Genomic DNA, 16740 nt, shown 5'->3' with positions numbered 1-16740 from the left:
CTAATCAAACAATATATATATAAAAAAAATCATGGTAATACAAGAAGGAATCATGCTGATGGGCTCATCACACATCCAGGTAAAATATAAATGAAAGTAGATTGAATGAAAACATAAATGACCTGTATGAAAGAACTTTGAGAAGGTCTGGCCACCTAGCCCTAGAGCTAGAGTTAGCCTGAACTTCGGAACAAGCATGCAAATCAGGAATTCTGATTCCTTAATCCCAATGTGTAATTCTAAAGAAATTTCAGAGAGCTGAGCTTTTTCAGGAGTTTGCCATTTCCTTCTTTCAGGAATTTTTTTTTTTAATTATTTATTCATTTTCCCACTTTATTTTGTGCCCTGAGATGTCTGTTAAAGAAGTCCCACACTGCTTTTGATCGAGATCCACCCTGTCATCCACTTTCCTGTGATGCAGACTTCTCTTTTCCATTCTGATGGGCAAATCCAACCTTCTTTCCTCAACTTGGAGAGCTGTTCTGAGGAGCAGGAGGTATTTGCTTGACTTCAGGCTGACTTCTTCCCACCGTGTCTCGCACAGTAATAGACTGCTGTGTCATCAGGTCTCAGGCTGTTCATTTGCAGATACAGCTGGTTCTCGGCATTGTCCCTGGAGATGGTGAAGCGTCCCTTGACTTTATCCAAATAGTGCATAGGAGTTGAGGAGGTTCCTATGTAGGCAACCCATTCCAGTCCTTTCCCTGGACACTGTCTCACCCAGTGCATGCCAGAACTGCCGAAGGCAAAGCCAGAAGCTTGGCAGGAGAGGCGGAGGGACTCTCCAGGCCTTCTCACATCCCCTCCAGACTCTAGCAGTGGGATCACTGACTGGACACCTGGAAAAAAGGTGTTTCTGTGAGCTTCCTTGCAAAGGAGGAGGAGGAGGAGGAGGAGGAGGAGGAAGGAAGGAAACTCTATAAAGATGGAAGAATTACCTTTGAGGACAACTACCAAGGATCCCAACATTAGCCAAAAGATCATTTCTGCTCCCTCTAATGAATTGAGAGGAAAGAACAGGAAGGTGTACAAGTTTGTGCTTATGAGTGTCACCTCGGAAAGGAATTTATAGGGCTCTTGGAAACCGGAAACGGTGCCTCAATTTACATATCATCTGGGATGAAAGAAACACTCACCACTTTTGTTTATTGATCACTTTCAATACCTTATAAAGTGTTTGTAAAACTTCGGAAAAACCTAAGAACAGTCAAGACAAGCCTGTTCTTTATTTCATTCATTGTGAGTATAAAGGTCAGGTTTACATCACATTAAGTAAAAGAAAGTCTTTAGGGTTAAGGCTATGGAAAGTGGGTCTAAGTAACACCGAGGAAGCATGGACCAAGAATGGTTGAAACAGACCTGTTAGAGACAGGACTTAAAAATGTGGTACATCTGAGTTCAGGAAACTTTGTTTCCTTATCCTGGTTTTGTTCTGAATAAACTCATATTAACTGCATGGAGACTGAGACATACAGCACAGTTGGCGAGCCACAGACAATGGGTCCTCCCCAAGTTGCAAGGTCAAAATCAACATGACTACATACTGTCCACTCTCTCAGTGGTTCAAGAAAGATGAGTATGATGCTTCCTACTTTGCAGAGATTTCAGAGATACACAGTTAGCAAGGCACATCTGCTCTGAACTCAGACGTGGCTTTATGGAGGCGATTGTGGTCTCTTCAGAAGTGAGAAGCGACATTCTCTGGGGGATTTTTAAACAGACCCGAAGGAAAATATCTGCCTTGGAAATGAGACCCTATTTGTGCACACAGGTTTTATTTCCTGCTGCCCCCCAGCCAATGGTATCAGTGTGACCATACTGCCCCCTGGTGTGCAAGATGACCCAGGGAGGCAAGCACTACATTCTCCAAGGAGATTTTTGTAATCTGGGGCGGGGGGGGGGGGGATGAGGTGGAGAAGAAATGAAGGATCTCCAGGAGATTGATGAGGTCTCTTGATCAATTGCAGGGGAGATCCTGGAACATACAGTTGATGTGACCCAAAAATGAGAGCCAGTTGACAGATGGGCTGTCAACTTTTCTGTTTGTCCATTAGGTGAGCCCAAAGGAGGGAAGGAAGAAGTTTTCTAATGGTAGACACTCAATGATTGTCCATCTAGAAATTTTCCACATATACCGTCCACACAGGACAACAGAAGATTAGCTGTGTTTTCATCGAGAGAGAAAATCTAAGGCACTTAACTAGTGGTTAACAGAATAGATGCATATTTTAAAATGATGACATGAAAAACTGCCTCCTTCCTCACTTTGGGGAGCCAGGCAGGATCAGGATTTATTTTTGCCATCTCCCAATCAGAGGATAAGTGATCGATGGTTATTCTCAGCTGATGTTCAGAACTGATCAGAAGAATGTTCGACCCATACAGCTGTGTTCCTCACTCCTGAAACTTCAGTCCAATGTTGGAAAACTGCCATGGATGAGTTGCACCTTTTCCTATGGAACCTCAGGTGTGTATGGACATCTTTGAGGTTCAAACCCTCTTCCACTAACTGAACTCACAGATCCTTGCGCTTGAGGCGATCAAGCACAGTGCTTTAGATTCTGGAGCTTTCCAGATTATTGCACTCAGTAATCTTTTTCTTTTTCTCTCGGGGTATCTAGAAATCGCAGTCACTTGTGAAGAAATGTTGCAGATTTCTGCTGCAGGTGGCAGATATACAGGATTATCACAGGAGAAATAACAGGAGGACTAAAGGAGTGTCAGAGAAAACGGGAACACCCAACGTGACTCCTTCTCTCAGCATGAAAAGAAAGGACCGGAGCTCCAAGCCCTTTTTTCTGTTGACTGAGGTTGATGAACATGGAGCAAAACAAGCTGCATTGTTTGCAGTGGCTTCAAGGCAGGTCCAAAAGCAGATGTGGGCAAATAGTGCTGCTAATATCAGAGGGAGAGAGAGAGATGTTCTCAAAAGTGCAGGTCATGGAAATAGGTTGAGTGACAGGTATTCTGATGAACAGTTCTGCATACAGGGATCTAATTAATCAAGGGGAGTAGATGTTCTTCCCAACGCTGGCTTATATTGCAGGGTTCAAAAGATGCTAAGTATTTTTATTTATTTTGTATGGCATAGCAGCATACAGCATTATTGCATAAAAGTTCACCGAACAATATATAAAATATGTATCAAATATAAAACGTTGGGAGAGTAGATTATTTTAAAAACATGCAACATGAATAAAGAGTAAAATCATAAAATTAAATTATGTATGAGCAGTTACTAGAGTGGCTAAGCATACGGCCAGATATCTCGATCTTTTGGCCATTGGACAGCAGTGCCATCAGACGATGAAGTTCTTGCAGGGAGCCAGGGAGCATTCGGAGAAGGCCTTCCATCGTGATGCAATGTAAAGTTTGCAGGACATTCCCACAGTCACAGTTGGAATGATTGACCAGCCCCCATTTGTGTTTCCGGTATTGGCGCCTGCCATGAGGAGTATGAATCCGGTTAAGCCCTGTACAGTTTTTCCTTGGGAGATCAAAGTCATAGGGGCAGGAAAGGGGGATACATGTTTCCAGAAGGGAAACTGCATCCACCAGGAGAGGTAAGAAAAGTAAATGGACAAACTCCATGGGTAAGTCTGTGAACTGTACCTGGGAAGGGTTTTGGCAGCTGTTTGATTGAAAGGCCAAAAAAGCAGTTTCTGGAATGACAGCAGACGCAGAATCCTAAGGTTTGAAAGAAATTAAGATGGGGATATGAAGAAGTGTGTGGGGGGAATGAGAGGGGGGTTCAGAAAGGATTGGACTGAGGAAACATCAGCCTGGATGGAATCAGAAATAGAGGTGAGGGACTGATTAATGGCAGAAAAGAAAAAAGTCTGGTTCATCCAGAAAGAATGATTTAAGGCTGAACTGCAAATTGAAGACATGAAGGAAGAATCCTAATTAATGAAGCTAAATTGTTATTGACAAAACAATTTGGAGAACGGCCCTGAGGAACAGGCAGTTTTTGCCCGGCTTCAGACTCACTTCCTCTCACTGTGTCTCCCGCAGAGTAATAGACTGCCATGTCCTCTGGCTTCAGGCTGTTCATTTGCAGATAGAGTTGGCTTTGGGAGTTGTCCCTGGAGATGGTGAAGCGTCCCTTGACTTTGTCCGAGTAGAATTGTCCACTGGAATCAGTATATATGAATGCAATCCATTCCAGCCCTTTTCCAGGAGCCTGTCTCACCCAGCTCATCCAATAGCTGCTGAAGGTGGAGCCAGCGGCCTGGCAGGAGAGACGAAGGGACGCTCCAGGTCTGCTCATGCCCCCTCCAGACTCCACCAACTGGACCTGAGACCGGACACCTAAAAAGAAAGATAGCTTAATAAGGCCTCCTGCAGGTAAACACAAAACAAGGAGGAAGAACCCCTCTGTCTGGAGGGGAAAATAATACCTCTGTGGACTGCTAATAACAACCTGAGGTTTAGCCAGGGTCTCATTTTTGCTTGCTCTAAAGATTGGAGGATTCCTACTGATGGGAAAACATTCAGAGAAGCACTCAAACTTCGAGTTCTTGAGTGTAGCAGGAGAGCAGGATGATATGGCTGCTTTGAACAGGAAGCTGTCACTGAATTTACATAGCCCTCAGGATAAAACAGCCACATGCTGCTTTGTTCTTGGGGAGTTCCTTCAACTTACATTTTAGACATGGTCTTCGAATGCTGAACAAGTCCCAACACCAGTCAAGGGAGATTTTTTTTTTTTTAATCCTTAACAAATATATGAAGTAGCAGGTCTATCTTATGGGAGGTACAGTAAAACCACGTCTTAAAGGCCATGTGTCTCATTTGAGCAGGAAACTGCTCCTGAATTTGCATAGCCTTCTGGATCAAAATGCCGGTCTCTGCTCTGACGTTCCAGATTCTCATCAAGCTTTGTAATGCAGATGAGGTTTGGATTATGAACCGGTTCTAAGCCCATCAAACAATTAAAGAAGGAGGTGCATATTTTCAGGGAAGGAAGTAAAGCATTTTCTTTCTAAAGCTTCAACTCAGAAAAGTGTTCCTAGAATCCAGACTCAAAACATAACTTGGGGATCCCCTTTGTCATTCACACTCCGACGTGTACACAGGCACTGATACAAAATTATTTAAGAGGCACATAAGAGACAGAATGGGTTCACCCATTATTGATAAGCTACCATGATTTGTTAAAGGAATCAGGGTTAATTGGATGCAGGCTAAGCTACAAGGCTGATTTCCAAAGGACAAGGATGGCATCTTTGAAGATTGCAGAGTAAAACCAAGGAATCAAGGAATTTGTAGCTTTCTCGCTGCTTGGACTTTTAAACTTTTATTTCTATTATTATTTCTATTATTTATTATTGTAATTGATATGTAATTTTTGTGGTTGTTTTAACTGATTGTTGTGAACCGCCCAGAGTCCCCCAGTGTGGGGAGATGGGGGGGGACAAATTGGATAAATAAATAAATAAATAAATCCTTTTATGGCCAAAAATTTTCTCGGGAAATCTTGAATAAATCACCTTGTGGCCTCCAAAACATTCAGTTTGCTTTATATTCAAGAAAGGAGGAGTATAGTTGACTCAGCCTTGGTTTTGTGGTGAGAAAAGAAGCTTCTCGAGGAACAGAACTGGTAAGGGACCATCTCTATGAATTTTCAAGCCACAAACCAAGAAAATAATCCACCTCAGAACTGAAGCCACATTAGGAAATCCTGGTTTCAGTGCCCTGCCCCTCCCCCCACGGGCAATGGGATTCTATGGGACGATGCTGCCCCCTGGTGGCAGGATGAGCAGAAGCAGGCCTTGCTCTCCAGGGAGATGCTTGTCTTGCCAAGAGGAAGCTGTTCTGGGAAGGCCGGGCTGAGCTCCAGGAGCTCGAAGCTGACCTAGTGGGAGAGCAAAGCTGCTCTTTCATTTCCTCATCAGAACAGGGCTTGGAAAGGTTTCTGGTCCAGAGGGCTTAGAGAGGACCATCTTCTTCTTCTCGTCCAGAGGAGATCAGGACTGCTCCAGCAGAGTTAGGCAAGGCTGCCCTGTTCTTCCTTCTTCCTAGCGTGGCTCACAGAAAAGAAGGATGGCAGCTGTTTGCTTTCTAAAGATTCCCTCTCATGCTTCTCCTTCGTTCTCTTGCCTGTGAGAATGATCCTAACTTTATCACCCTCTTTTAGTTTCCCTGGATGACTCTGGTTTTCACTAGAGTGAGATAAAAAATGACACCATTCACTTTTTTGATTTAAGGTTTAGTTTAATTTATTTTAAAAAAAACAAAACACAACTTCTCTTTCCTCTTAAATGCCCACCACTGTCCTCCCCACTGGCCTGTCTGGAGGCAAGACGTGCTTCAGACCATCCAGGGACTCCTGGCTCTGCCCAATCCCTTCCAGGCTCCCTTTTGCAGAGGCCTGTAAGGAGGGACGCTCTCCTCTCCCCCCACCCGCTTCAGCCTTCTCTTTCCCTCAAACAACCTATTTTGGTTTCAGTGCCAATGGCTCCATCTCAGCAGCTTGAATATACCCTGGGAAAATTAACCTGTATATTCAGTGAAATTTACAAATCCAGAAGTGTGGAAGAATCAATGTAGAGAGCAGTTCTGAACAAAGGCGGTTTTCCATTTGCTTCCATTTGCCTCCGACTGACTTCCTTTCCTCTAGTTCTACTCACAGCAAATATGACTGGCAGCTTAGCAAAGGTTTTGCATTTGTTCCCAGCCTCTCTCTTCCACCTCTGCCTTTTCATGTGTGTGTGTGTTTTTTTTTTCTTTTCCAGACAGAATCTTTTTCTGGTTTTGTTTTGTTTTTTTTGGTATGATTCTTCACAACTACAGTGTACCAATTCAAATGGTGGTTCATGGATGCACTTGCAGAGCGGCTCTGAGGAACAGGCAGTTTTTGCCAGGCTTCAGACTCACTTCCTCCCACTGTGTCTCCCGCACAGTAATAGACTGCCGAGTCCTCCGGCTTCAGGCTGTTCATTTGCAAATAGAGTTGGCTTTTGGAGTTGTCCCTGGAGATGGTGAAGCGTCCCTTGACTTTGTCCGAGTAGAATTTTCCACTGGAATCAATATATATGAATGCCACCCATTCCAGCCCTTTACCAGGGGCCTGTCTCACCCAGTGCATGTTGTGGCTGCTGAAGGTGAAGCCGGAGGCTTGGCAGGAGAGACAGAGGGACTCTCCAGGCCTCCTCACATCCCCACTGGACTCCACCAACTGGCCCTCTGACTGGACACCTAGAAAGAAAGGTGTTTTGGTGAAACCCCCTGTATACAAGAACAGCAAATAGAAGCAAATTCAATAGAGAGGTGAGAATTAACTCTGAGGACTGCTAGTAAGGAAACCAAATTCAGCCACAGGATCATTTTTTCCTCCCGCTAATGAATGGAGATAAAATTGACAGAAAGGATTCAGGAAAGTGCACAAACTTTGTGTTGGTGGGTGTAGTATGAAGGGGAAACGCTGGGGCTCCTTTAAAGAGGAAATGGTATCCTGATTTACATATCGCTCTGGATAAAAGTGCCCCTCAGGCCACTGGGGTAAAGATGTCTTTGTACACAGCTTTCAGATATGAATTTGAATTGATGGAAAAATCTCAGAACAATCGAGCAAGACTTTATTATTATTATCAGTATATACAAAAAAGGACAGGTTTAGATGAAAATAAGTAAAGCAAGATCTGATTAAATCTCATCTGTTGGGGAAAGCGTTTAAAGATAAGAAAAATAAAGGACGTGCTGAAAATCATTTAAACAGCCCTGTTAGAGACTGAACAGGAAAAGAAGCCCACATCTGAGTCCAGGATCTTTGCTCCACGGTTCCTCCCTTGATCATGTTCTTTGAAGAACCCCAAAACAACAGAATGTAGACCAAGCCATAAGGCACAATTTGGAAGGCAGAGTGGGATTGCACTTATAAGTCCAAGTTGCAAAATCAGAATCAAAGAAATCACAGGCAAATTAGAAATAGCTGGACCCTGTTGAGTCTTTTTTTGTTTTATTAGCTTGGTTTTTACTCAGCAGTTGGATGGATTTTAGATACTGGGGGTGCTGATGGTGGTGATTAGTTTGTATGGTGATTTCATTGGTTGCTAGCTGCCAAGGTTGATTCTGCAAGATGGGCAGCCATTGAAATTGAAATAATAATAATGGCAAGCCTCACATTAATATTAACCTGACCAAATACCCTCTCTTTGTGAGTGAGAAACATAAATCAATCACTGTTTTCCAAAGAATTCTGTTTGCTCATTACGTAGCAGTGCCCATCTGTTGTCAACTCAGACATGGCCACAGTGAACACTGCGGCTTCTCGAGATGTGGCTTTTCCTTGTGATTTTTTAGTGATCTCTTAGGAAAATAAGAGTAAATAAAATCTGGCCTCCAAAATGAGACAAAGTCTGCAGACAATTGCTTTATCCCTCTGCCCCACCCCCACCCCACACATGGGGAAAGCCATTCAGTGTGACAACACTGCCCCCTGATGTGAAATGGGAGGAGGGGAGACATCTACTTAATTTTCCCAGGAGATTCTTCTCGTCAAAAATAGGAATTACGGCGAAGAGGAAATGAAGGATCTCCAGGAGATCTAAGCAGATTTAGGGAGAAATCCGAAGCTGATCTTCCATTATATTATAGGAAATTGCTTTCGATGGGTTACTTTCTGCGAGATTGTATTTTCTGGAGACGGGGGGGGGTTTCTTCTCTTTTCTCTTAAATCTCATAAATTTATAGAACGAATTAGTTAGGGAAAACATTCTAGGTCGTCTAATAGAAACTGTCCTTGAGAGGTGGCCATCGAGGTCCTGTCTGCAGACCTGCCACCAAAAGAGACTTCTCTTCCCACACTGAGCAGAGTCTGCCATGTCCCTCCCTCATCCCAGGTTCCCTCTAGGCACACAGGATGGCAGTGTTGATCATTTGTCAAAATCTGGTCTGTACTAGTTTTGTGTTTTTATTCAGAGCAGAATAATTCTTATGGTCCCTGCTGTTGAGAAATTCTATATAGCTGAGAAGCATGAAACAGTGAGGGAAGCGGGCATTTCATCCTTAATCTGTATGGAGCAGAGAGTGTTGCTTCATAGAAAGGACCACAAATCATGGCTTCCTAGATAATTAAGTTAAAATTAACCCTGTATTACGGTTTATTGGGACCTCTAAGCCTTCCTTTTGAGGAAGTCCTTATGCATGGGTTTTATTTTACATCATTTTTTTTTTAGATGGAGCCATTTTAATGTGAGCATCTTTCATATTTCACCAAGAGGTCCTACTAAGTGAGCGGGAGAGAAGGCATGGAGAGCCTAAGCAATTTACCCTGCTGGAGATACTGGACCTTCACTAGGATTAAGTTTTCAGAACCCATGGGAAATCAGTCCCTCACAGGGCCAGTACTGTGTTCATCTCAAAGGTTTAGCCTCATGGAAGAAACTGGAGAAATTGTGGCTCCTTAGGTAATGAATAAGAAATTATTTTTAAACAAGCAATGTGTGGATGTGGAAGAAGAGAAGAGAATAGCAAGGACAAGAGACCTCTTCCAGAAAATTAGAAACATCAGAGGTAAATTCCAGGCAAAAATGGGTATGATCAAAAACAAAGATGGCAAGGACCTAACAGAAGAAGAAGAGATCAAGAAAAGGTGGCAAGAATATTTGGAAGACCTGTATAAGAAGGATAACAATATCGGGGATAGCTTTGATGATGTGGTCAATGAGCTAGAGCCAGACATCCTGAAGAGTGAGGTTGAATGGGCCTTAAGAAGCATTGCTAATAACAAGGCAGCAGGAGATGACGGCATCCCAGCTGAACTGTTCAAAATCTTGCAAGATGATGCTGTCAAGGTAATGCATGCTATATGCCAGCAAATTTGGAAAAAACAGGAATGGCCATCAGACTGGAAAAAATCAACTTATATCCTCATACCAAAAAAGGGAAACACTAAAGAATGTTCAAACTATTGAACAGTGGCACTCATTTCTCATGCCAGTAAGGTAATGCTCAAGCTCCTGCAAGGTAGACTTCAGCAATTCATGGAGCGAGAATTGCCAGATGTACAAGCTGGGTTTAGAAAAGGCAGAGGAACTAGAGACCAAATTGCCAATATGCACTGGATAATGGAAAAAGCCAGGGAGTTTCAGAAGAACATCTATTTCTGTTTTATTGGCTATTCTAAAGCCTTTGACTGTGTGGACCATAACAAATTGTGGCAAGTTCTTAGTGGTATGGGGATACCAAGTTGTCTTGTCTGCCTCCTGAAGAATCTGTATAACGACAAGGTAGCAACAGTAAGAACAGACCACAGAACAACGGACTGGTTTAAGATTAGGAAAGGAGTACGGCAGGGCTGTATACTCTCACCCTACCTATTCAACTTGTATGCAGAACACATCATGTGACATGCTGGGCTTGAGGAATCCAAGGCTGGAGTTAAAATCACTGGAAGAAACATTCACAATCTCAGATATGCTGGTGATACCACTTTGATGGCTGAAAGTGAAGAGGAACTGAGGAGCCTGATGATGAAGGTGAAAGAAGAAAGTGCAAAAGCTGGCTTGCAGCTAAACCTCAAAAAAAAAAAATCCAAGATTATGGCAACCAGCTTGATTGATAACTGGCAAATAGAGGGAGAAAATGTAGAAGCAGTGAAAGACTTTGTATTTCTAGGTGCGAAGATGACTGCAGATGCTGACTGCAGTCAGGAAATCAGAAGACGCTTAATCCTTGGGAGAAGAGCAATGACAAATCTCGATAAAATAGTTAAGAGCAGAGACATCACACTGACAACAAATGTCCGCATAGTTAAAGCAATGTTGTTCCCCATAGTAACATATGGCTGTGAGAGCTGGACCATAAGGAAGGCTGAGAGAAGGAAGATAGATGCTTTTGAACTGTGGTGTTGGAGGAAAATTCTGAGAGTGCCTTGGACTGCAAGAAGATCAAACCAGTCCATCCTCCAGGAAATAAAGCCACACTGCTCACTTGATATTAAAGGCAAAACTGAAATACTTTGGCCACATAATGAGAAGACAGGACACCCTGGAGAAGATGCTGATGCTAGGGAGAGTGGAGGGCAAAAGGAAGAGGGGCTGACCAAGGGCAAGGTGGATGGATGATATTCTAGAGGTGACAGACTCATCCCTGGGGGAGCTGGGGGTGTTGACGACTGACAGGAAGCTCTGGCGTGGGCTGGTCCATGAAGTCACAAAGAGTTGGAAGCGACTAAACGAATAAACAACAAACAAGATAATGAAATTAGAATTAACCCTGTATAAAATTTTATTTGACCATATAGGACTTCCCATTGAAGAAGTCCTGATGTATGGCTTTTACTTTACATCTTCCTTTAGATGGACTCCTTTCAATCCAGGCAGATTTTGTGAGTGTCTTTCATTTTTCCATGATACATGCTATTTTGCAGCCTAGGGAGAAGACAAGTCATGGAGAGACTGAGCAATTTAGCCTGATGGAGAAAAATGAGCTTGAACATGAGGACGTTTTCAGAACCCTTCAGAAATCAGTCCCTCGAAGGACCAGCACTCTTTTCATCTCAAGGGTTTATAATAAGTTCTATTTTAGCCTCATGGAAGCAGCTGGAGAAGTAGGCAAGTTCTCAGATACATAAGCAGGTCTTATTTCTATCATGGTTAGACATCGTATTGTGTGCTCTTTGTACCATTACTGCCTCCTTGTGACTGTAAATGCAGAGGTTCCCCTTACCATCAATTCTAGAAAAAAAGGTATCTTTTTAATTCTAATTTCCTTCAGTTATATGGTGGGAACATTCATTTGTGAGTTTTTCTTCAATTCCTACAAAGCTATTTTTCATACAAGATTTCTAGGTTTGTATATGTCTGATGGTGGTACATATGTTGTGGCAATGGCAGAAGGAATGGGTCATGCACAATGCATCTTTTGCCCTCCCTTGCCCCCAACAGTTTCTTCATGAGCCAAAAGCCCACTTACCTATAGATAACAGCATATAACAGGGACATACCTGAAGTTCCATGCAGGACTGAGTTTACTCCAAGTCTTATTTATTGAGGAAAACAGTCATTCACATGTGGTGACCCTGATAAGAAGAAGCAGAAGCTGCAGCACTAGTGATCAGTGCCATACAACCCATTGCATTTTGGTGGCTTTTCTTCCTTAGCAATGGAGAAAATCAAAGGCCTTGGCTCCATTCATCTGCATGGTGAACTTCCTTCCTTTCATGCTTTTTAATTCAGTCTGTGGGAGTTGACTCAACTTGGACTATGGAAGTTGATTCAATGTGGGCAGCAGCCATGAGTGAAGGAGGGATTTTGTCAGTCTTCAGCATAGCTTCCTCTCACTGTGAGTCTCTAGCACTGTAATACACGGTGGTGTCCTCTGGTTTCAAGCCATTCATTTGGAGGTAAAGCATGCTGGAGGCATCTCACCTGGAGATGGTGAAACGGCCTTTCACTGAATTGGCATAGGATTGGTTGCTGCCATCTGCATCATCATTTATCCATGCAACCCATTCCAGTCCTTTCCCTGGAGCCTGTCTCACCCAGCTCATCTCATCGCTGCTGGAGGTGAAGCCCGAAGCTTGGCAGGAGAGACGGAGGGACTCTCCAGGCCTTTTTATATCCCCTCCAGATTCTACCAGCCAGACCTCCATTTGGACAGCTGGAAAGGAAATATTGATATGTAGACTTAACTATCCATTGTGCTCTAGTCCATTAACCTCAAGCACATTACAGCCTTTTGGCTTCCATCTCTGGATGGAAGAACCATTACCTTGGAAGGCTGCTAAAATGGAAATGAGTTGGAGCAAAAATCTCACTTTCCTGTCTCAGTGTGTCAGTGGGAAGTTCCAGGCAGTCTGGCTCTGGACCTCTAGCTACAGCTTGAGGAGGGAGGAGAAGGAGGCATATAAAGAGGAAGGGTGTCTCTGCATTAACATACACTTCAGGATAAAAGAGAAGCAGAGCTGCCTCGTAGTTGGCCTTGGTAGTCTGGACTCTTTGATGAATCCCTGCCTCTCAGGCAGATATTTCCTCCCTATACCGAATGTGTACTGCAAATTTGGATATTTAGAAGACAATTCCAAAGGTTTACTTCCTGCCTGCTGCCATGACATGAAACAATATCCAGTAATTTGGCTGAGATCAGTCTCTGCCAGCCTACATTTCCAATGGTGAAGGTGAAACTGGAATCTTCAGGCCCTTTTCATCATTTTTCATTTTCTACCAAAAACACTCTAATTGGATACCTGGAACAAAAGAGTCTTAATGTTCTCACCCAATGGCTGATTTCTTCTCCTCAAGGACGAATACAGAATAAATCCCACTGTTGTGGACTGAACAGGAAACAAATTGGAACAAAAATATTACATTTGTCTTTGTCCTCTCATTCCACCCCCTATGGTCTATTGGAGTTGGCTGGAAAATGGACACAGAAACACAAAGGTTAATTTTATAATGAATTAGTTCTTGATTAAATAGATTAGATCCTACAACCAGATATGCATTAGAATTCAAAGAGCAGCTTTTCCATTTGGGGACATTTATTCTTTGACCAACAGGAAGCTCTGGCGTGGGCTGGTCCATGAAGTCACGAAGAGTCGGAAGTGACTGAACAAATAAACAACAACATTCTTTGGTCCTACACAGGCAAGACAGATTGGGAGGTGTTGGGTATGATATGTTTGACAATACTGCCCCCTGGTGTGCCAGAAGAGGAGTAGCAATATGAGACTGATTTCCAGGAGATTATTGTATTGCAAGAGGGAACAATGATTTTTGGGAGAAATGACTGAGCTCCTGGATACCTAAGGAGGATCTCAGGATCCAATTTCTCAGGAATTGCGCTAAGGGGAAAGGACAAAAAAAAAAAGAAAAGAAAAAAAGATTAAAATCGGAAAGGAATTGGTTAGAGAACATCTAGTTGATTTGAATGAATTGACATCTCCTGGACAAGATGGATTACATCTTAGGGTGTAGAGTTAGCAGCTCTTTAAATTTGTCAAATAAATTCCTATCATCATTTCATTTCCTGTTAATTTGCTCAGCAGAATAATTCTTACTCTCCCTTATTAATCTCCTGTTATAGTTTCTTTAGATGAATGTGGGTTTTTCTAGCACAAGCCTTAGTTTAAACATTCTTTATATATTTGTCATGATCGCCATTGCGATGTTTGCGACATCGTAACGGCTCGCATGACAAAGCACGGATGCGTGTCAATGACTGGAGAGGTGCGGGCGATAAACCGGACAAAGAAGGTAATGGGTTTGGGAGATCTATTGAACAACAAGGTCTCATTGCCCGGTAATCGGCCATTGACGCCCCTGATAAAGAAAGGATCAGGGCTTTGGAAAGGCACGTCCAGGCTTTCGAGGAATATCGAGGTCTAATCGCCCGGTAATGGACCATTACCTCGCAGGAAGATAAACAGGGCAATGCCCGGGGCGAATGGGGCTGGACGACCTCTCACCTATCAAGTCTTGATGGCCTGTCACCCCGTGGAACTCGTAGGGCACACCCGGGGAGTGTGGGGGTGGAGCGCTCTTTGGCGTGAGACTATTTAATTCAACTTTTGGCATGCTTCCCTCACTCTCAGCTTTTTACTGGTGTGCATTCTATTCTAAATAAAAGCCAGAGCTTAAACTTGATATAGAGTCGGAGTCTTTTATTTGGTCTTAGGCATTCCTTACATAAAGCTGGGAGTCTTTTAAGAACAGACCTCGCTAGCCTCTACCAGGATTTTTTTTTTTTTTTTTGCAAGAGAAGCAACTAGCTATGACTGAACTGGGGATGATCCTGGAGTTGGCGCTTCAGAGCGGAGACACGAAGGACTCAACACGAGTGGGGGAGGCAACCAGACAACTTCTGGAATTGGCGCTCCCGAGATGGGACACGAGCCCCCTCCCTACCCACACCGCACCCCAGTTTGGAGCCTGGAGCCCCGGCCTGGAGTGGAGGACCCCGATGGAAGAGGGAGTCATGAGTCAACAACACTTCAGGTGGGATGGCGTAGCGGACCCCCGGCCGGGGACATCCCACACCACTTGGAGACTCCAATACCCCCAGACGCCCAAGATGGAATTTGCAGGACTGCCGATCGGGCAACAACCGGCAGCACTGAGGATGGATGATCCTGTCACACTGGACAGGATCAGGGCTCTGGCTCCAAGGTGCAATCATTAGAACACATGCTGCGATCCATGTCAATGGTGGTGAGTGAGCTCACGAAGAGTGCTGCTGTGCAGGGCGCAGGGAGGGGTCTCGGCATCCCACCAACCCTGTCGCTGGCCCCAAGAGGAAGAGGCCAGGTGTGGGACTTTTTCCCAGGGCCCCGTGGTTTTATTCCGGTGGGGGTTACTCCTACTCACTCACAGGTTGGGGTTTCTCTAGTTGGTGAGATCGCTAAAGACTTTCCAGTAAAATTTGATGGCAACCCCACGAACCTGTCATTCTTTTTAACTAATGCAACAAACTACATCCAGCTATACTGACATTGTTTTGCATCGGAAGGGGCTAAAATCTCGGCTATTGCCACAAAACTTAAGGGGAGAGCCACGGACTGGTACGTACAAATGTCAGAGTCTGGAGCCCCAGCCCTGGCTACCTTCCACACCTTCCTGACTGCCTTGAAGCGGTACTTTGAAGACCCCCTGGTGAAGGAGAGGGCTAAAGGCGCTCTGAAAGAACTTAATCAGGGGCAGAAATCGGTTGCAGATTATGCCCTAGAATTTAAGGTCTTGGCAGGGAAGGTCCCTGAATGGTCGGAGGCCACCCTGATCGATATGTTTAAGGATGGCCTCAATTGAGAGGTGTTGCAATGGGTGCTGTACAGAGACAATCCGGACTCACTGCATGACTGGATCTGTCTTGCCGGGAAGGCTGAACACACCCAGCGCAACTTCATGCTGGTGGCTAAGAGAGACAGGCATTCTCCCAGTGGGAAAGGGCCAGTGCCACAGTCGGGCCCGACATGGGATGCCGAAAGACAATGTTGCTTTGCCCGTGGGCAATGCATCAAGTGCGGCAAGGCAGGTCACCGTGCAGCAGAATGCCACAAGGCTAGGACGGCGGATCGCCCACCTAGACTGAAGCAGAAGGCTCCGCAGAAACCACCCAACCCTCCCCGATGGCTGACAGGGGCACTAGCAACCCCGGACAAAGAAGAGGACGTCTACCTCATGGGGGATGGATTGGCCACCCCGGAGCAGCCAGTGGAAAACGCCTTCCACCTGTCCTAAACAGCGCCGCTGGGCAGGTGGTGGAGAATGGGTGCAATACCACCAGGGTGAGTACAGACTGTCCCATCCTGGCTGTAAAAATTGAACTGAGCTACTGCTCCAAGACCATCAAAGTCGGGGCTTTGGTGGACTCCAGGTGTTCCAGATGCCTGATCCACCCCAACCTAGTCGCTGCGCTAAATTTACCCTGTTTCCCTCTCCCGAAGCCGCTGATCTTCCAGCAACTTGATGGTTCCATGGCGGGGGGGGGGGCACCCAGGGTACAGAGAATGTTACCCTACAAATAGGCATGCACAGGGAAACCATAGAATTCGTAGTCAACCTGATGGGCAAGCCTATAGTGGTTCTGGGAATCCCCTGGCTAACTCACCACAATCCCTACATTAACTGGAGGACCCGTACGATAACGTTTGAGGATGGGTTCTACCAGGCACCTGCTAAGGGGAAATCCCTCACTTTGACTGTAGGGAGGGCTGAGATTGTCGACCCTCAAGTTCACACTTCCCCCATGGAGGGGTTGCCGGAACAATACGCAGACTTCGCTGACGTCTTCGGGGAG

The 16740-nt window shown here is 44.6% G+C and overlaps 1 protein-coding gene across 1 annotated transcript; it reads right to left on the bottom strand.

The window, feature by feature from the left end:
• Positions 1-510: 510 nt before the first annotated feature.
• Positions 511-7090, bottom strand: LOC134497119 (uncharacterized). The gene is made up of 4 exons (XM_063302831.1): positions 7066-7090; positions 3991-4311; positions 3258-3545; positions 511-839 (listed from the first exon to the last, which is right to left on the bottom strand). The coding sequence occupies exons 1-4, from the start codon at positions 7088-7090 to the stop codon at positions 511-513; spliced, it is 963 nt and encodes a 320-aa protein (XP_063158901.1).
• Positions 7091-16740: the final 9650 nt, after the last annotated feature.

The sequence above is a fragment of the Candoia aspera genome, chromosome 4 (genome assembly GCF_035149785.1).
Source record: "Candoia aspera isolate rCanAsp1 chromosome 4, rCanAsp1.hap2, whole genome shotgun sequence".
NCBI classification, from domain to species: domain Eukaryota; kingdom Metazoa; phylum Chordata; class Lepidosauria; order Squamata; family Boidae; genus Candoia; species Candoia aspera.
This window is presented reverse-complemented; position numbering and strand designations above follow the sequence as displayed.